Below are 23,974 nucleotides of genomic sequence, written 5' to 3'. Positions count from 1 at the left end.
AAACTTATACAATTATATGGATTTGAGTGAGCTGGTTAAGCCACATGGCTTCAGGAAAATATATTCTTGAAAAACGTTTTTTTCGTCACTTTGATTTTTGCTCAATAATTTCAAGCTGCGTGTCCACGTTTTGTATGTAGTTAGTAACACAATGCGGACCTAGCTCGGGATAGCGTTTATAATAAGTTTGGTAAAGGTAAAGGTCATTGTTTCAAAAAAATAGACCAAGAGATGTTAGAGGACAGAACAAACGGTAAATTGTTCAAGTCCTTGTCAGAGTTGGTGACTTTTGTTCAAACCCAAACAGTTTGTATTGTATTTTAGTTAATTTCGCGATAAAGCAATTTAGTTTTTGTTGTAAATTGTAAAACGTCCATGGTGTTGAGCGGAAACTTATTTGCTATATTTAATAAATAACAGTGACCTTGAATACAGCAGGGTTGTCGCCACTTTTTTTTCGATGTGAAAACCGTCGGTTAATCTGACATTATTATTTATGACAATCATTTAAGAAGCCCTACTACATTAATTTGATTGGCTTTATTATGATTTGATATAAATACACACATTACAAGAAGTAACTTTATAAGTCTTAATACACTTTATTTTTATATAAATAACGTTTTCTTCTCATGATTAACAACACGGGAGAAAACAATAATCAATTGTAACAGAAGGCTGCAAAAATAGTTCAGATTTATTTATTTAAACATATAACCAAACAATGTACATCATCATATAAGGACAAACAAAAAAGGAATTGTACTGTCTTCATTTCTTTCAAGCTCTAAAATAACCATCTTTGTCACCATAAAGTGAACTCCATTATCGTGATTAAAATGTCACATTTTCATTGTTAATAATATGATATAAATCTATTTTACAACACTTAATTTCAACTAATTAACTAATGTAAGCACATTGTTGTCAATTTCATTGGGTCATGAACATATATGACAATATCAAAATAACACTTTCCTTGAAGGGCGCTAAATCCACCTGTTGAAATAACAACTGTAGTACAGACCATTTATAACTTAGTTCTTGCTCTTCAGAAAAATTATAAAAGTGTAATAATAATTTTAAATATACATAAACATATATATTGTGTTTCTTTATAGTGAATACGATTGAATACATGAAACATAGCAAAAAAATCATCACAAACCTTTTATCCTGATAATGTGTGTACATGTACCGGTAGTTTTTTTTTAATATCATGAACACGATAACTGTTTATATCATATTTTTAAATACTTATAAGACGCTGCACACGCTGCACATGCCAGTTAGCAGCATTGTTCGTACCGGCCCAGCTCAATGACTCTTCGTAGTAATGTAATGCCCCTTGAAAGTTTCCTTCCATTTCATAGCAGTGACCTAGCAAGTTCAGTGACGTCTCAGGGTGATACAGATTTATCATTCTCATTTCATCACCAATACAAGTATAAGAATCGAGTTCTTCCATCGCGTGTAGTTGTTTGTAACGTTCACCAAGTCCTCCATACGTGAGGTACTGTAGATAGTATAAGAACGGACGCGCATCAACCTCAGCCCTGTCCATCCATTGTTTCTCTAAAGGATTTCTCTGTGCAACTTCCTCTTCTGCTATGTTGCGATTCATTTCAAACCACAATATGTATGGAGCGCAGTACATTTCTTGTCTTACAAACATGACACAGAACGCGAACGGCGGTTCATTAAATACGTTGTCACACTTTTCTAATTTCATGCTAGCAAAAACTTGGAGATCACAATCTCCTTTAATATGTCTACAGGAACATACAGACTTCACCTTCCTGTGATACCTCTTCTCCACGTCCTCCAACACTCTTACTGCCGAGTGAAGGTGCCCACTTGCGTACAATAGAGACGCCAACTTTAAGCGCTTAGAAGCCACATCAGTTTGTAAGGAATATTGGAAACGTCTTATAAGTTCGTTGTAAACAGAGTTTCTAAGTCGCAAAATGTAGGATGATTGCATAGAATTTTGTAATGAGAAAAGGTTTTTAACAAATTCTAAAACAACGGATTTCAATCTGACATTCGTAGAGTATTCAAAAACATTGCGTAATTTGTTTTGTATAGTTTTGTCAAAGTTTGTATTAAACCTTTTCATTTGATCTGTTATAACTCCGAGAAACGAATTCAAGCACTCGAATTTCAACAATAAGCTGATACTGTTTCGTAAGCATGCACGTCCAAGTTCTACATCTTGTCCAATCCGCAATATACCACACGCTTGCAACCGACACCCTAAAGTATCTATACCTATATAAAATACATCTTGTAAGTTGCTTCTAATCATGGAGTCTATATACACTAAAAGGCGTCTCTGCTTCACCTTAGAGAGCTTACCATCGAACAAGTTCACCCCTTCTATGATATAATGAGGGAGCCTTCCCATTTGCAGGCATTTTTTTAATACGTGTAAACAAAAGCGAAGTAGAAACATAAGATTATGTTCGAACCACAGAGACGGTTGTGTCCGTTCTATGCAGTAAAACATTATAGTTTTACAATGAAAGCTTGTTAGAGAATCTCCCACAATTTTAGCAAATAACGATTTTTTAATTAATTTTAAAACAATATAACATCTTATTTGTGTCATATTAAAGCTAAACATCAACATTCGTTCTATAAGGTTTGGAGACACTCGCCATTCTTCGCGCTTGTAATCACTGTCCGGATGACCGGCAGGTACCAGGAAACAAGGAGCTACCTGTGCAGCCTCCAGTAGCTGGACAGGCGGCCAGTGTCTACCTCTACATCTGTCTATCCAGTGTTGTATTTCAGGAAGAGGTTTGCATACAGGAATTGCGAATACCACATCCCAGTTAGGTATACAGCTCACAGAAGGGCCACACTTGGTTACATGTACCTCTCCATGATCTTTATGATGAAACTCGATGTCCTGTTTCCATCGTTCAGAGCTCAACAGAACTTGCACAGTATCTTTCATTACATACTGGTCGTGCAACAAGAGAGTCTCCGGTTCCGGTGTGTATTTTCTAAAATATTGTAGCAAATACTGTTGAGGTGGATTGATGTCCTCCTCCTGAAGCATCAGAAGGTTCCACATCCCAGCCTCCCAGTCTCCCCAGACTGCCATGGTATTCACTTTGTTGCAACTGATAAGGAAATCAATATCAGAATTGAGACCGGGCGTGGTGGTCCCTTCGGACTGGCTCCCGAAATGAAAACACTCATTGTTTATTCCATTTGCTTGGTATAGTATCATCTCCATGCTTTCCCTCCACATAAAAGTACGTCTCCGCTCCATAATGGTATGCTTTCCGGCTCCACTGTCATCAAGTGCTTCCGACATCCGGATAGACAATGCTGTGAAGTGCTCTGGAATCTATATGTACACATTTTATTTCACTTTTTATCAGTGCCATTAATTTATATATTTTATTATCATGTATATATATACACATATATATATATATTTATTTATTTACTTATTTATATATTTATATAACTAATAAATGCATAAAGGTTCAAATACAGATAAATCAGACATGATACGAATAAAATTGATCAAGTCTGTTTATCAATTTTAAATTTTGATGTGTTTTGCTACAAGAAAACTCAAATGTTGTTTCAGGCCAAAAAAGTGCTTTTTTAATGTTTTTGTAGCATGGAATAAGTGTTGTTATGAAAATTGTGTCGCCTGTCTAGTCTGGTTGTCCCCAGTCCGCCCGCCCGTCCGTCTGTATGCCCGTCCCTTATACAGTAAGTTCGCCAGTTTGAACGTCTGTCAGTCAGTAGTTGTGTTCTGTCTTCTGTCTATATGTCCGTCTGTCTTTCTTTCTGCCCGCCCGAACCCGTCCGTCCGAAAACCGTCCGCAAGCCCACCTGCCTGCCCTACTTCCTGTCGTTTGCTTGTCTTTTTTGTCAGTCTTGTCAGTCATGTTTTTCTTTCATAACAAGAGCTGTCACCATAGGATGACTTATGCCCCCTATAAACGCTTGATAGAAGTTATGAGCTTTTTTCGATAGCTAAACGCAGATTTCGAAACCTAAACGCGGACCCTAAGTTCAAGGTCATGGTCACAGGGGTCAAAATTTGTGTGCGTATGGAAAGGCCTTGTCCATATACACATACATACCAAATATGAAGGTTATTTCTCAAGGGACATAAAAGTTATGAGCATTTTCCGAAACCTAAACGCAGATTTCGAAACCTAAACGCCGACCCTAAGTTCAAGGTCAAGGTCACAGGGGTCAACATTTTTGTGCGTATGGAAAGGCCTTGTCCATATACATGTACACATGCATACCAAATATGAAGGTTATATCTCAAGGGACATAGAAGTTATGAGCATTTTTCGAAACCTAAACGCAGATTTCGAAACCTAAACGCGGACCCTAACTTCAAGGTCAAGGTCACAGGGGTCAAAATTTTTGTGCGTATGGAAAGGCCTTGTCCATATACACATGCATACCAAATATGAGGGTTATATCTCAAGGGACATAGAAGTTATGAGCATTTTTCGAAACCTAAACGCAGATTTCGAAACCTAAACGCGGACCCTAAGTTCAAGGTCAAGGTCACAGGGGTAAATTTTTTTGTGCGTATGGAAAGGCCTTGTCCATATACACATGCATACCACATATGAAGGTTATATCTCAAGGGACATAGAAGTAATGAGCATTTTTCGAAACCTTAACGCAGATTTCGAAACCTAAACGCAGATTTCGAAACCTTAACGCAGACCCTTAGTTCAAGGTCAATGTCACAGGGGTAAAATTTTTGTGCGTATGGAAAGGCCTTGTCCATATACACATGCATACCAAATATGAAGGTTATATCTCAAGGGACATAGAAGTTATGAGCATTTTTCGAAACCTAAATGCAAAGTGTGACGGAAAGACGGAGACAGACGGACAGTCCGATCACTATATGCCCCCTTTTCTTCGAAAGGGGGCATAAAAATAGTGTTTGTCGATCAGTCCGTTTCTCTTTCCATCCGTCTGTTAGTCCGTCGTTCCTACTGTATGTCTGTCTATATATCTCGCTGTCGGTTGACCAATTTGTCTCAGACCATTGTTTGTACTTTTATTCAACACACGTGTTAGTCCTTCAGCCAAGTACCCAAAATTGAGGTGGGGTGTACCAGTAAGGGGGGCAAAACTACACCTATATATCTTGGAAGATGCATGCCAGTAGCATATGAAAATGGTTGATAACAGTCTGGTACTGGCAGCTTTTGGTATTTTTTTTCTCCTTTGAAGATGGGGACTCAATCAGCTTAATTTTCATAAATTGTCTGGGAGAAATTGAACCGAAGAAGGGTCAATATACACTTTGACCCCCAAAAAATTGCTACAAAACGTATTTTAACTGATCCTGGTAAGGAAGAAGGTCCTTAAAAACATATTAAAAGTTTAACAAAATCGGCCTCTGGAAAGTTGTCTTTTTCAAGATGGCCGCCAAGACCTATTAATGATCATAACTATGTAACTATCCAATCAAATTTGATGAATTTGGTGTCTATACCTAGGTTTCAAGGGGCAAAGAACACATAATGATCATCAGAAATTGTTTAATTAAGTTTAATTTAGTACACACAAATTCAAAATGGCGTCGAAAATGGCCGCCAAGATGGCCGCCAAAACCTATTTATGATCAAAACTATGTAACTATCAACTTAAATTTGATGAATTTGTTGTCTATACCCAGGTTTCAGGGGGCAAAGAACACATTAATATCAACAGACAAAGTGTATGTTAATTACAATGTATGTTACACAGAAATTTAACATGGCGTCCTAAATGGCCGCCAAGATGGCAGCAAGATGGTCGCCAAAACCTATAAAATGATCATAACTATGTTACTATCCACTTGAATTTGACGATTTTGGTGTCTATACATAGGTTTCAGGGGGCAAAGAACACATTAAGATCATCAAACATTGTTTAAGTTTATTTTATTACACACAAATCCAACACAGCGTCTAAAATGGCCGCCAAGATAGCCGCCAAAACATATTTATGATTAAAAATATAACTATGTAACTATCCACTCAAATTTGATGAGTTTGGTGTATATATCCAGGTTTCAGAAGGCAAACAACACATTAATATCACATTTATATCATCAAAAAAAATTTAAGCTAATTATGTTACACGGAAATCCAACACGGCGTCCAAAATGGCCAACAACACAATACAAAGGACCACAAGTACATAACTTGTTACTCAAACGTTATGATTGTTATGTAAAATGCCATTGTTTAGGAGACAAGAAACACTTTAATCGAATTGAGGTTATCACTAAGGAGTTGAATACTCATAAAATCCAATTTACGACATTCTGAAGAGAGAATTAACCAGCACATGACTTCATGATAGGATCAGGTTTTACTAACTTCTGTAGACTTGATTTTTTACCGTTGCTGAAAATCATTGAAGATTAATTACAGCCTGAATAAGCACGAGTTCTTTCAAAAGGTTAATATTATACACTTTGCGTTCCTTTGACTATTTATTTACATAAAAGCGGCAGTAGATGGTCTTATTGTCCCTTTCGGAGTAATGCAGGATCAAGATGAGCAAATCTGTATCCTCGCCCACAAACGATGTGGTGCTACGACGGGATCGTTATACTGTATTTAACAATTTGAACATCTGCATCCCCTGAAGACAGAACAACATAGCATCCCATTTTAGCCAGAGTTGTGCTGATCAGAGCAATCATGCCGGCCTTGTTTCTGTCATGAGACAAAAAGTCTTCCTTTTTTACATGAGCATTTTGTTTCTTTGCTGAAACTCACAATATGATTCAAGTTTCCGGTGCGTTTTGTCTTTGTTATAATCACCGTCTTCATAGCCATTGAACCCCACTGTCGCTTGTCTGTAATGCCTTTCACTGAATCTACATAAGACTCGGCTTTTGCGTTATATGAGTCGCCCTTCTCCATGGTTAACGATGCAGCAAATTGCCACCATCATGCATCTGTTTCATAAATACAGTTCATCACCACCTCACATGATGTGTCTACAGCATACTCTCAAATTGCCTGAGCGATCTGAGGCTTATCTGCTGTACAAATTATGTTCTTGGCTTCAAAGAAGGCAGCAGGATGGGAGCTCAGTTCATAAGACAATACGACTGCAAGGGAAGGATCTCCATATTTTGACACCACCAGAAAACGCTGGAACAAAAGAGCAGAATCAAAAGCACTGTCAGAAGCGATCTTAACAGCCAAGCTATTCCAAAGAGATTTGGCTCTGTATTTTCTCGTGAATTTATAAGCAAAGACCGACTTTCCTATGATATCTCTTATGATTGTTTTCCCAACCGCCTCAATTGCATGAACATTCACATGTGACCCAGCCACTATCCCATTGACCATGTTTCTGTAAGTAGGATCAGCTGTGTATGGTGATCAGGTTGTAATCTGTGTCTGCATTTTCTCTAGATCAGAAGAATCCCCTTTGATGCACGCTTCAGTTGAGTCTTTGTGTTGTGGACTTGTAGTATAGGTCAGGTCTGTGAAATCCTGCATCGCACTGATGTGTTCGGATGTTGCAGATAGGGTCCAAGGGGTTTGCATTTCCTCAGTCATTCCACTGTCGCGAGTTAGACCACATGTGCTCTATAAAAACATCATCAATGTTTGCTCAATAACAAGATCTAGTCCTAGCCCTGCCCAGCACTGATGGCTCCTACAAACAATGTGAAAACCAATACCGAACTTTCGATAAACGTCCGGGTGGGTTTCGTCTAGGTTGCGTATTTGCTGCAGATATATGTAGTAATACGCAGATTGCAGGTAATGTATCCAGCAGCAGCAAAGATGGATAGCAAATTGGGCACTGCCTAATGCATCAACCAACACCCAGTACGATATGCTTTAATCAACACCCTTGAATTGTTAATCATAAGCTAATAATTCAGCCATACTAATGATACTATGCTTGTCTTTGAGGTCTGGGCAATTTCATGTTTCTACTTCTCTGCAGCCCTCTCGAGTTTGATCAAAATCGCTAACATATCATCTGCTAGCGTCGTTTTGCCCCTCAAAAGGGAAGAGTACAAATCCTTGGCATGATCCAGCAGCATCTGAATGTCTGGATCTTCCTTGGTCATTTCGGCTGAAAGCTTGCTATGTATGCACTTTTCAACAAGAAGATGGTCCCGTGAAGCCCTCTGGACAGCTTTTCATGTCACAATGTGCACAATTGCATTTCTCAATAGAAAGCCTCAAGTATGTTTTTGAGAGCGGTTTCTTCCATGAGGAATCCTTTGCCCCACGCAAGTTCATATGTTTATGAAACATCCCAAATTCTGAACAACATTTTCAACTTCTTTGTGGCGCATCAATGATGATTTCGGCAGCTTTTCAATACAAGGGTTGGTCAAACGTTACAATGGTGTGAAGGTTGTGGCAAGGTTGCAAACTAAGACTTATGTTGACAGAATGCACACTTTGTCCCCATTGTACATATTAATCATAGGCAAGAATTTTACTGACATCAGCCCAGGGTACTGGCTTTGCTGATGCAACATACTCATCATTCCCTGCCATTTCAGTGTTGCCTGAAGCTGAAAAATATCGACCCTCTTGTCAAAATCCAGAAATTGCGCAGGTCAAAACTATGGCGTTTCACATAATAAGCATCACGTCAAAAGTAATGGGCTTGCGGTCCTTCGTATTGTGTCATTGGACGCCATGTGAGATTTCTGTGTAACATAATACACTGAAACTATGTCTGACAATCGAAATGTGTTCTTTACCCCTCGAAACCTCGGTATAGACAACAAAATCATCTAATCTGAGTTGATAGTTACATAGTTATGATCATTAATAGGTTTTGATGGCAATCTTGGTGGCCATTTTGGACGCCATGTTGGATTTGTGTGTTATAGCGTATACTTAAACAATGTCTGATAATCTGAATGTGTTCTTTGCCCCTTGAAACCTATGTATATCCACCAAATTAATCAAATTTGAGTGGATATTTACATAGTTAGGATCATTAATAGGTTTTGGCGGCCATCTTGGCGGCCATTTTACACGTCATGTTGGATTTGTGTGTACTATTGTTAACTTTAACAATGTCTGATGATCTATATGTGTTCTTTGCCCCTTGAAACGTATGTATAGACACCAAATCCATTAAAGTTGAGCGGATAGTTAAATAGTTATGATCATTAATAGGTTTTGGTGGATATCTTGGTGGCCATTTTGGACGCCATTTTGGATTTGGGTGTAATATAATAAACTTATGCAATGTATGATGATCTAAATGTGTTCTTTGCCCCTTGAAACCCATATATAGCCATCAAAATAATCAAATTTGAGTGGATATTTACATAGTTATGATCATTTATAGGTTTTGGCGGCCATCTTGGCGGCCATTTTCGACGCCATGTTAGATTTCTGAGTACTATTGTACACTTAAACAATGTCTGATGATCTTTATGTGTTATTTGCCCCTTGAAACTTAGGAATAGACACCAAATTAATCAAGTTTGATTGTATAGTTACATAGTTGTGATAATTAATAGGCATTGGCGGACATCTTGGCGGCCATCTTGAAAAAAAAACTTTCCGGAGGTCCGATTGTGGTAAACTTTTGATATGTTTTAAAGAAGCTTCTACCCTATCAGGTTCAGTTAAAATACCTTTTGTAGCAATTTTTTGGTGGTTGAAGTTTTTTTTTCCATATATTGACCCTACTATTTTGGAGGCTCGCTAGTTTTTGGGAACTTTTCTCGCAATCTCATTAATATTCATAGATATGCAAATGTACTAATTTGCATCTTTAACTGCAGATCATACAAGGTAATAATCATAATCTTCATTTTAACACCAAACTTTTTTTTCTAGAACCAATTTTGAAGAAATATTTGAGAATTATACTAGCTAAACTAGCTATTCAGTCAAAGCCTGACAGTTGCCATAGAAACAGCTCAATAATAACTTATTGCTGCCCAACTGAGATTGTTATCTCACATTTTGTTTCTTTATATTGAGTATACAATCAAGAAATAAGTGTTGTTTTGCCCCCCTGAGTGGTACACCCCAACCCATCTGGCTGATAGACTACATGTATGTAAACAATAAATAAACACAAATGTAAGTATTGTACCTCCATGTTTATTTCGAGTGTGTGACCTCCCTGTTGCTCAACAGCTTTAATGAGGTCAACTCAATGCACGATCTTCTTACATGAATAGTGTCCACCTGATAGAAAACATGTACCTTGATCACTCTAAATAATAAACTAAAAACTATTTAATCAAAGAAAATCCCGATGAAATGGAAATCGCGATATAATAAACGTTTTAATAAAAGTGCACGCTCGTAAATTATATAATCGCTTTAATCCACAGTACTCTCAAGCTTGTTGGCTATAAATGAATATTCTCTGATATTTATTTCAATCTGAAGGTGCACAACGAACATGTACATGTATAAATAGCATATGTAGAAAAAGACAGCTGAAAAATGATTAAGTATTGAAGTGCTCCGCGTGTGATCAATAACTTTGCTTCAAAAGGAAATGTTATGTTAATTTTAAATCAGTTATTTTAGAAATAAATGACCGATAAGCGTGGTTCATTGTGGCAAACATTAGCGGTTTGGGCCATAATCAGAACGACACACTATTGGCTATTGCAGAAATAATGAACGCTTGACTTTCCAGGGCTTTCCACAGGCCATTTAACGATCCCTCGCCGGGGCGCTTGAATTTCGAAATCAGAGTACCCGGGGCGCTTGAAATTTTCCGATCAGTGTATTTTTCAGTAAAAGAAAGTGGAGATTTAAAAAAAATCAAAGTTTCTCTATCAGTGTATCAATATTCCCTGTTTTAAAAGAGCACTCGGTACCTACTTTCACAAGTAATCACCATAAACACCACATGGGGTTATGGATAATACACTGATAAGAGAATAGCATGAGGCGCGTGTTGATTATTCTAGCAACATTACACAGTCATTTTAGTGCTGACAAGGATGTATCAGGTAACTTTCCAGTCGTCAAACTGTAATGTTCATCGTCCAATCGGTTACGCGAATGCTTTTGAGGGCGGGGTTAACTATCGAGCATTATTTTTTATTGATGTCGGGCACAAAGAAAGAGTTTTTCGCAGCTTGATTAGCAACAAGTTGTACCATTTACGTAATATAAAACCGGTAACTAGTACAGTACAGTACATTAAAGACGGTTTCGGGCATCATCACCACACCTTTTTACTGTAAACAAGTGTTACCTATGACTCATAATTAATACGAGAAATTAATTGCAAGTGGTAAACAATTAATTACTTACAGCGAGTAAGTTGTGCAAATAACTCCCGGTTACAATTATGCGATAACAATTTAATTCCAGTACATGTACATTTCATCATGTCCATTTATAGAACTGATTCACCTCGTTTTTCTGACATTTATTCGACACGTAATGCGCTTTAACAAATTTTCGTTTAATTAATTACGCACACTTGTAAATGTTTCGTCCGATAATCGATACTTATTAGACTGATGATGGCAACCGGCCGTAATCCTCGTGGACAATGTGAATTTAATGCATAATTCTGTCAAAACATTTATTCGACTCGTAAAGTGTTTAAACAAATTATCGTTGAATTCATAACGCAACTGTTCATATTTGTTGAAATCTCAAATGGGAATAATTAAATTTGTAATCCGAAACCCATTCCCGTAAGTCGATGTTAACGCGTTTTTAATCCGAAACACACTTCGGAATGTAAATGTTACCGCAACGTTAAAATATTCTTGCTTCAAATAAGCAGTGCAAATTTATTGTGTGTCGAATCTTTTTCTCAATTAAAAAGAGCGCGAAAAGTATGCAGCATGTACGTCGCGTCATTTGCATGAGCATTTTAACAAGCACACAACATGTCAGGGGATTGACGCATGTTCAGATGCAATATTTCATCAAATCTAAAAGTCATTTAAAACTTAATTGATAACAAGGGCTGTTTGTAAAACATGCATGCCCCCCATATGGGCTCTCCGTTGTAGTGAGAGCCATTGTGTGAATATGTTTTTTGTCACTGTGACCTTGACCTTTGACCTAGTGACATGAAAATCAATAGGGGTCATCTGCCAGTCATGATCAATGTACCTATGAAGTTTCATGATCCTAGCCATAAGCATTCTTGAGTTATCATCCGGACACCATTTTACTATTTCGGGTCACCGTGACCTTGACCTTTGACCTAGTGACCTGAAAATCAATAGGGGTCATCTGCGAGTCATGATCATTCTACCTATCAAGTTTCATGATCCTAGGAATAAGCGTTCTTCAGTTATCATCCGGAAACCATTTTACTATTTCGGGTCATCGTGACCTTGACCTTTGACCTAGTGACCTGAAAATCTTTAGGGGTCATTTGCGAGTCATGATCAATCTACCTATCAAGATTCATGATCCTAGGCCTAAGCGTTCTTGAGTTATCATCCGGAAACCATTTTACTATTTCGGGTCACTGTGACCTTGACCTTTGACCTAGTGACCTCAAAATCAATAGGGGTCATCTGCGAGTCCTGATCAATCTACCTATCATGTTTCATGATCCTAGGCCTAAGCGTTCTTGAGTTATCATCCGGAAACCATTTTACTATTTCGGGTCACTGTGACCTTGACCTTTGACCTAGTGACCTGAAAATCAATAGGGGTCATCTGCGAGTCATGATCAATCTACCTATCAAGTTTCATGATCCTAGGCCTAAGCATTCTTGAGTTATCATCTGGAAACCATTTTACTATTTCGGGTCACCCTGACCTTGACCTTTGACGTAGTGACCTCAAAATCAATAGGGGTCATCTGCGAGTCATGATCAATGTACCTATGAAGTTTCATGATCCTAGGCCCAAGCATTCTTGAGTTATCGTCTGACAACCACCTGGTGGACGGACCGACCGACCGACATGAGCAAAGCAATATACCCCCTCTTCTTCGAAGGGGGGCATAATAAAAAAAAATGGCAAGGTTTGTGTTAAAGAAATAATTGATAGCTTTTATCGTAAATATTTACCAAAAAGTGATTTATAAAAACGGAATAAACGGGATTATCGGGTAATAAATAGAAACTTGAAAGTAAGTATACAGTAATAGAGTCGGGTTGAAACGCACGTATTGGGGAATCGTTCGAGTCGGGATTTTACTATCTATAAAAAATTACGGTATATATTTTTAAATGACTGGGGGATTTTCTTGAAGAGTCATAGCGCACCAAATGACGTCTTTTGACGCTGTTTTTCTTTGAGTTATAACGCACCACAGAACGTGAATTGACACGTTATATTTAAGAAAAAATCAATGTCGAAAGGGGATACCCCTCCCTAACCACCCCTATCAGCCCTGGGGCGCCTGAAAAAAATCCTGTGGAAAGCACTGCATTCAATCATTGTTCTAACACAATCTTATGAAATTTTCTTATATAACATACTGCACTTATTGTCCCCAACCCGTTTCACCGTAGGGGACTTATGGTTTGCACTTTGTGCGTCTGTCTGTGAGTCTGTCTGTCTGTCAGTCATATTTTTCTGGATCCTGCAATAACTTTAAAAGTTCTTAATATTTTTTCATGAAACTTGCATCATGGATAGATGGCAATATGGACATTATTCACGTCATTTCATTTTGTTCCTACGTCAAAATAGTGGTTGCTATGGCAACCAAATTTATTTTTTTTATTCTGAAAATGGTGGAATTTCTGACAATGGTGGAGCCGGTAGGGGACCATATTGCTTGACAATAGCCTAGTTATATACGTTTCAGACGCGTCATAAATAAGTAATGTTTCAATTTGACTTTAAACTCATTGATACAAACAGAGAGAATACTTTTCTATCGCAAAATTTAATCATATTAAACAAATGTAGATATATTTTAGAACCTTAATATTATCGAGATGCCCAAGGGCTCTAACGCGCTCACCTGAGACCACAATAAACTTAACTGCTCACTAGGTTTCACAATAAAACAGCCACAACACATGACAGACATGTTTTTCTAACAAGCCTTTTAAGCTCAAGCCAGGTATCATTACAACAAAAATGCAATATTCTTAGCAAGCTTTAAGATTAGTCGGTTTCGAAAGTAATTCCTATATTATACGGTTTTACAATAGCCAGGTAAGGGAAACTAATCGTATCCATGTTGTTTTAATCGACTGGAATCTTATCGCACTCCGCGCAGAATAGGGCAATACATTTGGCATCAAAAGTGTTCAAAAGCTTTAATTTTTTTCGAGCTAGTGACCTTGTTTTTTACATTTTGTGAGATAGTAACAAACACAAGATATAATTGGGGAACATTTTCGAGAGTTTTTTTCTTTAATTTGACCCAGTGACCTGGATATTTACCAACGTTACCCAGTTTTAAAGGGGCCCTTTCACGGTTGGGTAAATTGACAAAATTGAAAAAAATTGTTTCAGATTCGCAAATTTCCGTTTAAGTTATGATATTTGTGAGGAAACAGTAATACTGGACATTCCCCATGTTCTAAAATAGACATTATATGCATCTTTTGACGATTTAAAAACCTGAAAATTATCAAGCGTTGCAACGCGAAACGAATTAATAATTTGGAGAGTTCTGTTGTTGTCGTGAAATTTTTGTGTAACTACGAGGATTGCTTATATAAAGTATAAAATACATCCTTTCTTGAATCAGGAAGGATGGCCGAGTGGTCTAAGTGGTTTTTACCACTTTTTACTTTAGGACTCTAGGGTCAGTGGTTCGAGCCCTGCTGAGGGTTACCATTTTTTCTTTTTTTAATTTTATTCTTGATTTTTTACTGAAGCTTGTTAGATCCTATGTTTACATTTGTCAATATAAAGCATTTAATGACAAGCTTCAAAACGTACCAAAATCTGTGAAAAGGTCCCGTTAAACTCGGCTGATATTTCATTATAAAACATTATTTGAGCAAGTTTCATAAAGATTGAGAAATTTCCTGAAGATTGATCAATAAATGTGGCATCTTGAGTGTTCACAAGCTCTTTCTTAAATCTGTAAAAAAAAACACAACTAGGTTTCGACACCACGGGACGCAGTTTCGACCTCGTTCGAAATTTGTATTAGGATAACCGTTCTAACGAAGATTTGGCAATAAATTTGGCCTCTGGAGTGTTCACATTGTTTTATTTAGTTTAACATTGTATTCTAGATTTCGAACCCAATTGACCCTGTTTCAAATTCAACCCAGATATCAGTGGCGCAAAAGTTCTGAGACGGTTTAATACAAATTTGGAAATAAATGCAGCTCCTGAGTGATTACAAGGCACAACCGACAAAAGGCGATCGATCATAAAAAGCTTTGACGCAAATGAACACATGTTAAAAATTTCTTATGACTTTTAAACAATTCAATATAAAAAAAATATTTTGCAAATACTGATTCTATGACGAAGCAGTTGATAAATTGATTAAATACATAATTCGTAAACGTTACAGGTATTTTGAACAACCAAGTTAATATTCGCAAATAATTACTTTATGCCCATGGATATATTCCAAGGTTCAAAATTTAGTCCACTAGTACTTATATTATCTACAATAAATTAATACATGTATATGAATTAAATATCGATTTAAAAAAAGTCTCAGTGTCCATCTCACTGTCAAGATGTACAAATGCATATTATTGAACTATAACTTGAACACGGTCTTAGTTCTGGCTACCATAACTTTAAATGTCGCTTTTTATGATTTTTGACTGACGCAACTTTATAGTTATGAACCAACCCCATTAGGAAAGTCAACCAGAAATTCCCGAAAAGTTGACAGTTAACAAAGACCGGTCCAAAACAGCTTTTAAATGCAGTTATTGGCCCGAATCAACCACTTGATCGGAAAGATTGACATTTTTCACATTTAACTGATATATTCTTTCGCAAAATACTATCTTAAACATTTAAAATTTATCTATTCTGCTCTTACATATCGAGAAAAACAGCGATGTGACAGACTTACTTGAAATGCAAAGCTCCCGAGATTTTACGGTCATATGACGTTATTTCTATTTTTAGTAACATACCATGTGCTCAAGTGTTTTCAAATTCTGAATGACATTTCCCGATATTTTAGATTATTTTGGCTTGTTTTGTTAACAAATTGCAGTGCAAATACAAACTCGAAGTAAATAATATTTAAAACTACCTGATTCACACTGAAATCAGTCTTATAATCCACCAGACGTAAGTTGTTAATCACAAATAATAGATTTCAGAAAACGAAAGTAATGTTTACAATTGCAGCAAAAAATGTCAAGGTCGATCCGAAAGTATCCAAATGAAAACTCGTCACGTGACAAAGCGACAATGGCGTCAAAATTTTGAATTTCAGACTGATGAGAGTTATTTTCATCTATTGTAAGATGCATTTGAAACATTTGAACCTTAAAATATTTCCCGATGCAGTAATTTATATTCATTCACCAATATATGTAGAAATGTATCCAAGAAAATGAGCTTTCTTTGATTTATAGCGTGACATAAATACAGTCGATCGGGTAGTTCCGGATCTCGGGTAATTCCGAATCAACTCTATGATTTAATTAAAATATTAGTCTAAAAGATATTGCCATATCAATATATCTGTGATTTTTGGAAAATGTGATCAATTTCAAGCAATAACACAGTTTTGCTTCTTATTTCAACGGTGTTTTCATTGAAAATCACACTTTGGTAACTATCACAGTCGTGTCATTTTACCCTCGCACCGTCTGTCTATAACACGCGTCAACAATTAAAAGACGATTTAGAAGCACATTTCCTTGGTAAATGCTTGTACATTTGGAATGAATTTGTTTATTTATTATTATTTTTAAATTCCTGTGAGTGATTTTAGTATATGTTTATGATTTATGGAAATAAAAGCATTGAAATTGCACCTCGTGTACATGTCAGTTGCGGATCAGCTGATTGGGGAAAATCTCAAAACAGTTTATTATTGTTTAAATACTGTGTTAGTAATATTTTAAAGCTCTAGCTACCACAAAAGTTTTTGTATATATATATATGAAAGGAAAAGTGCCTAGTTTCTCATAAATTTGATATGTTTCATTGGAATTATTTAATTATAATACATTATACTATTTTGTGACTTCAATGTTGAGAAATACAGAGAATAAGATTGAATTTTGTTTATTCTGTCTGTCTTTCTGCCCTAAAGCTTTAACATTGCTCATAAAATGAAACTTTATGGACCTGGTTCTCCAAACTTAACATGTTCTTGCATCCAGTCTTCACGCTAAATATTTTAGCCAAATAGCCCTTTGGGCTTATCAGATGGAATTTTGAATAGCCCGAAGACATGTTCAATAGCCGAAGAGGTCAATATAAATGTTATGACTTTTTTTGGCCAGGAACACCAAAATAGTTATTAACAATCAGAAAATCTACTTCCATTGGTAAAAACAGACGCATGTGATTACAGTAATAAAGGGTATTCTGTTTCCTTTTGAAATGCATTTTATACAAAATGCACCAGATAATTATGCTGTTTATTGTAACTTTATTATTACACATGTTTTCATTCAATGATTCCATTAATCAGTTTGACCGGTGTTAGGTTTTATTTTAAAGCAAATTGATTATTATCGTATTATTACTGGGACAATTGCCAGTGAATTTCTGAATTGTCGGCATGTAGCTTCAGAACAAAAGGCCACTGGGTGTGTTAATTGCCCAATCTACCAAATGACAATATCTGCTTCTTTAATTTACTCCCGATGTTTTGATAAGCATGTGTCAACCGTGAAAAGTATTGTATATTTGTAAACAGATTTTAAGTAGCAAAGTAGGTCACGTAGCAGAACGAGATTACAGAACAAACAAAAGTACTACACTTATTAATAATTAGTTGAAAGAACGTCTTCTAATACGCAAGAATAATTGATTAAAACACATGAAAATCTAACTGTAATAAGGTTCAATTTGTTTTAACCCAATGCGTACAATATCCCTTACAGACTCTTTTATTTTTATTGAAAATTACTTCGTCCATTGTTCATGAATTATAAATTCATTTTCGGAAAACGCTTCTTAATTTTAAATACGCTTCTAGATTGGTCATTATTTTAAAACATTACGAAGTGCCCGATGCTCGAACATCCCAGAACGTGATCTACGCATGTTCAGTTTGAATAACCTCATCTCGATTGGGCGTCAATTGCATCATTACTTTAAATAGCAACATACCCAGATGTTTACACGAAAGTTTAGAAAAATGGCGGCTGCATGTGTTCATGCAATTCTTTACAACGTATAACGTCATTTAAGGCATTTAAAAAGCGAATTTAATCGATCCTCTTAAAAACGCATATAAATCAGGTTATTGATATGACGCTCAAATATTTAATCGACCGGTTGGGCTATTTTATAAGAATTTAGGATCGACCGACCGGCCCAAGAATCGACTCGGGCGTCGGGCTTATAGGCTTATTCGAAGACTGCTTGCATCTGATTGAGATCTATTATGCAAACCAGTTATGAGGCATTAGGTCTAAGTCACAAGGTCAAAGCTAACACATACAGTAAGCATTTGAATGTTCGTTTGTATGTTTATGTGTTAAGTAATAAGTTATAACATTTAAAGGTATAATAGCGGAATAATAAAAAACCAACGGAGTGCTAAAAACTGTACTATAGAAAAATATATGGATTAATAAATAATGGTAAGATGTTACTAGTGCTGTAAGGAGATTGGTAATATTTAAAATATTTATCCTATTTTTAATGTGTATTTATGCTGTGATTTTGCTTTTCAGATAATTGTCAAGTTGGACTGATGGGTCATAAAAAGCACGGGTGCTCTGCACAGTCATTGGCAAAGAGGCTGAAGCAGATACTTTCATATATTTTTACATAATTTTTATCCTATTATTGTTAAATGTTGCCATAATATGTTATTTACCAAAAATTTAACTTGATATCTAGTATTGTCTTCCATTTCTTTACCATTTTTATCCCAGACGTACTTGTTAATGTTGTGTTTTTTTGGATACTTTTATTACATTATTTTTACATTATTGTGATCCTATTATTGTTACATGTTATCATACTATGTTATTTACCAAAAAAGTAACTTGATATCTAGTATTGTTTTCCATTTCTTTAGCAAATTTATTCCAGAGGCACTGGTTTATGTTATACTTTTTATGGATGCTTTTATATATTTTTACATTATTGTGATCCTATTATTAGCAAATGCATTCCAGAGGTACTTGTTTATGTTCAGTTGTCATTTTTATGCCCCTGGATCGAATGATCGGGGCATATTGTTTTTGGCCTGTCTGTTATTCTGTCCCAAAACTTTAACCTAAGTTAAAGTTTTTTGATAACTTTTGCAATATTTAAGATAGAAACTTGATATTTGGCATGCATGTGGAACTCATGGAGCTGCACATTTTGAGTGATAAAAGGTCAAGGTCATCGTTCAAGGTCAAAAAAGCTAATCCAAGGAAGTAATAAGCTTTTAAGGGAGATAATTATCTGTACCTGCCAAATGATAAAAAAAATCAAAGCAGCGCAATAGGGGGCATTGTTCCTGACAAACACATCTCTTGTTATAAATACATTTATATAAAGTTCTGTATTTTTTAGGACCTTAGTTATAAAAATATTTTCTAGTCATACATAAAATGTTCTAGTCATACATATATGTAATATTTTCATAGAGTTTGTACATTATTGTGATTCTATTGTTGTTAAATGTTATCATATTATGTTATTTCCCAAGAAGGTATCTTGAGTTTATCAATAAATTGCTTGTATTGAGTATTTGTGTTTGTTTTATATAACCAATAATACAGAGGAATCCATTTCAAATCAAAACATAAATACTTTCCAACAGCTTTATTCTCCTGTGTACAGACACACACCCTATGTTGTTTTTTAAATTGTCAGACAGTTATTAAACTGAAACAAACGATCCTATCTGATGTTTTATTTAATACATGCATCATTTGTTTTGACAGTCAAAATAATTGTTGACAGTCAAAATAAGTTTTGAGATGATCCCTGACCTACATCTTCCCAATAGTCCGAGTGATCCGAAATTACCACACTCGATTCAGAACTAGCCGACTTTATGCAAGTGAATAAGTTCAAATTGGCATCAGAAATGTATTGGTAAGTATTAATAAATTAATATGGTCTGAAAGATGAAATATTTTGCCTCAACAATCCAAGTATTTTGAAAGCAATTGCTTTCCTTTAAAAATATTAACACCATTATTTACGCTAGCGATCCGGAACTACCCGACCGACTGTATGTTACGAATCTGGTTGACTTTCGATACGGGGTTGGCTTCAGCGTACAGGTATGTCAATAGACAATACTATTATAAACTGTACGCTGAAGTTTCTTTAGCCAACAGGTTACTGTACTCTCTAAAAAAATACCATAGTTGACAGGAAGGCATGTTTTACACTTTTATCTAGTATTCGGGTGTTATCTTTCGGAGATAATGGTAGGGCATGAATAGGTGTTCTCTACTGAATCCCTGAAATATAATAAACTTGAAGACTATAGTAAACCATCGCACTGAAAAAGGTTACACTCCACGAGGAAACGGCCGAAAAAAAAAGTTGCAAAAACAGTCGATTTTGATTTGTGTCAAGTTCTTTCTTGCTTTGTACATGACATATCTTTTTTATTGCATAAATCGATTCCGCTTAGAATGGCCTTTAAGAAAAGGTATGGTTATCGGGGTCTCTATGTGCAAAATGTTGCATTTATTTTGGCCTATAGTTGTCGCTTACACATTGAATTATATAGGGAAACTATTTAGTGTATTCTGACCTAACACGGTCTTAGTCTAGTACCTGCTTAGTCTAATGCCGGCAAATATAAGTTCTAAAATTAAAATTCCTATTTCCGAAAAAGTTTTGGCATCGCTAAATAAACATCTATATAAATTAAAGTAATAATACATAATATCTACTTACATGTTCTATCCGCTTTGTTCATTGTGTCACACCGGTCTTACTGATAACGTAGTGACGTCACCATTTATGTATAGAATGCGCTTTGTTTGTAATAGGGTTAATTGTTTGAAAACAATGGGAGTAAACCGGTCAAATGACTGATCGAGCAGGGTACAAGGTACAAACAAACGATCCGGGCGATCCAAAAGGTGATGTATATGTCGTACCACTGATAATATGCATGTAGTATACACACTGAACTGAGATATGAACATACAGTTATATTTAAATGAAGTATGACACAGTGTAATGATTTGAATAATAATATGATAATAGGTGCTACCTAATTTACGGGCAAAAGCTTATTTGATGTTTGTTAAAGATAACACGGGTAATATATGTCTGCACATTATCTTCTTCTTCTTCTTTTATAATAATGGCTATGTTCAATACTGATACATTATGGCCATGCGTGGGGGGTTAAAAAGAAATAGATTGATAGGTTGTCCCCGAGTTACTCAATCCACTCAGGAAACTGTGCATGTGGTGAGAATATTAGTCGGGTTAAAAACAGGATAAAAGCAGAATCATGTGATCTAAGGAAGGAACACTGATGTAGACAGCAATGATTTAAATCCAGGGATCCTATCAGCGCTGACTACACAAGATGGAAGTGTGTTCCATTGTACAACTGTTCTTGGAAAGAACGAAAATTTGTGGTAATCAGCTGTACTTGGTGGTACATTGTATTTGGTATGCCATGTGATGGTGATGGCGTGAGTGTCTAATGTATGGAGTGAGATAGTGAAGGGGATTGACATCAACATGATTATATACTATTTTATAGAACAAAATGAGTCTAGCTTGTTGTCTTCTTGATTGCAAGGTATTCCAATTCAAATCCTTAATTTTATTTGTGATTTGTTATCATGCAACAAAACATTCAATTTCTTTACAAAACAATATGTAATTTAGCAAAGTAATAAAATATAATTTGTTTAAATCTTAAACAAGTTTATGAAGCTATGCTTTTTGTATAGTAACCCCTTGTACTGTTTTCAAACTCTTAAACATGTATTTCATTTTTGTTTCCATTTTTCAAAACAATGTTAGAATTAAAAAAAAAAAAAAATTCTCGCGAAACTGTGTTTTATTGATGTTTTCCATATGCAGGGATGCCATTTATGTTTTAGGGCGAGATTATTTCTAAAACGATTTTATTTAACTTAAGCATAAAAAAGAAAGGTGCCGTACTTCATTATTTTGGTCCCATGTCTAAATCATCGACAACGTGAATGTATCCCCTGCATATGTAAATGAAAAACTTTTTGTACTTAATTAATGTTAATAAACATATAAATACAACAATGCTTGCGGGAGTGTTTGCGTCTATCTTGAAAGAAGTGCATAGACCTCATTCACTGCGCAAAATTACACAGAGCAGAAATATCACCTTTGGCTTTGGACACAATACTCTTTGCATATCTTCCGCACTGTTAGAGCTTATGTCATGAAATGTGGTAAACTTATTGTATTTTTCTGAATCCTCAGGAATTAACAGTTGGTAAAAACTATGGCTTATGGCATACACAGATTGAACATTACTAGGTTGGTGCTAAGGAGAAAATACTAGTAGCAAAAATTTAGGTTTATGATGAAGACCCACATCATAAGCTTACCGCTAAATATATGAGTGTACCTGTCACTTTATGTGTGAGACAAAAAAAAAAACAACAACATACTTATTATCACGAATTTACTGTTATCAACAAGAATTGTTTTACCAGTAAATAATTTACCAAACCATATTTAAATAAAATATAATCAAATATTTTTCACCTGAATTTAATTTCATTATTTCGTTTATTTTCATTTCATTTCATTCATTTTCATGTTTTGAAAGTAAAGATATTCAGTCAATATGGAATGTGGCATTAAACATGTAGACAGCAGCTGCGTATTGCATGTGAATGAGGCAGTTTCCACATAAATATGATTATAAAATAACAACCCGATTATTAAACTGCATGTACATCCCAATTGATTAAAGTAAAGTTTTTGTATGTTCAAGCTCATAAACAAAATAACACATTCAGTATGTTCATTTATACCCTTATCTTCTCGCCCTTGTCTCTGTACACTCAACACATGTAGTATTAGACACACTGTTATGAGTTTGCAGATATTCGGTAAGTTCATACCACCCGTTTGTTAGTTAAAAAACACGCTCAGTCATGGCACTAAATGTCAATGAGTTGACTTTATCAAAGATGTAGAACCAAAAAAAATACTCCACTCATCCAGTACTCCTTCTATGAAGAAATAATAACAAGCAGTCATCAAATAAAATGAATACCGTATCCTACACGTTCGCTTCCTATATGGTCTTCAAAAAATTAATCAGAGACAGTTGACAAGACTAAACTTCTGCTTTTCGCTTATTTGCAATTTTTTCAAAGTGTCAGTATAATGTGCAAAATAATAATGGTAATACACAACATGGTCTCAGGTGTGTCAAATGAATTTTTAGGCAAGGATAATTAATTATAGGTATAAGTTCAAGTGTACAACACACTCTTTTGTAATAAAAATATTGCAAAGTGTGCTACTGGCACTGCATTATGCACATTTATATTTAAGCAAAAATTAACATTCATTTATATAATAAACAAGAAATCTGATACTTAAAAACAACTTAGTAGATATTGTTTAATGTACAATGTATTACTCAAAGTCGGATGTCACCCTTTATGTACCAGTCCCCTTATGTACCACCCCTTTATGTACCACTATCTGATCCTTTATGTACCATATATATAATATATAGAGATAAATAGTATATGGTTTAATATGAAGGTGTGTTAATAATGAAATGTATTTTGTGACATATTATTTATGAATTTAGAGTAATATATTGCCATAGATTATATTTTATGCCAGCTTGTGTGTCAGTGACTATCTTAGTATAATTTATTAGCCCCAGTTGTAATAAATGATTCATATTCTTACCTGAAATTAAAGTATATTATAAAAATCCATTTGTCACT

At 35.5% G+C, this 23,974-nt stretch overlaps 1 protein-coding gene across 2 annotated transcripts; it reads right to left on the bottom strand.

The window, feature by feature from the left end:
• Positions 1 to 657: 657 nt before the first annotated feature.
• On the bottom strand, positions 658 to 21,022 carry LOC127858456 (uncharacterized). Of its 2 annotated transcripts, XM_052395632.1 has the most exons (3): positions 20,949 to 21,022; positions 10,108 to 10,202; positions 658 to 3,361 (listed from the first exon to the last, which is right to left on the bottom strand). In XM_052395632.1, exons 2-3 carry the CDS (start codon positions 10,111 to 10,113, stop codon positions 1,250 to 1,252), a joined length of 2,118 nt encoding a protein of 705 aa, XP_052251592.1. In that variant the 5' UTR covers positions 10,114 to 10,202; positions 20,949 to 21,022; the 3' UTR covers positions 658 to 1,249. The 2 variants fall into 2 exon arrangements, with proteins under 2 accessions (XP_052251592.1, XP_052251593.1); XM_052395633.1 differs by lacking the exon at positions 10,108 to 10,202 and having other exon boundaries at positions 20,949 to 21,001.
• Positions 21,023 to 23,974: the final 2,952 nt, after the last annotated feature.

The sequence above is a fragment of the Dreissena polymorpha genome, chromosome 14 (assembly GCF_020536995.1).
Source record: "Dreissena polymorpha isolate Duluth1 chromosome 14, UMN_Dpol_1.0, whole genome shotgun sequence".
Taxonomy (NCBI): Eukaryota; Metazoa; Mollusca; class Bivalvia; order Myida; family Dreissenidae; genus Dreissena; species Dreissena polymorpha.
This window is presented reverse-complemented; position numbering and strand designations above follow the sequence as displayed.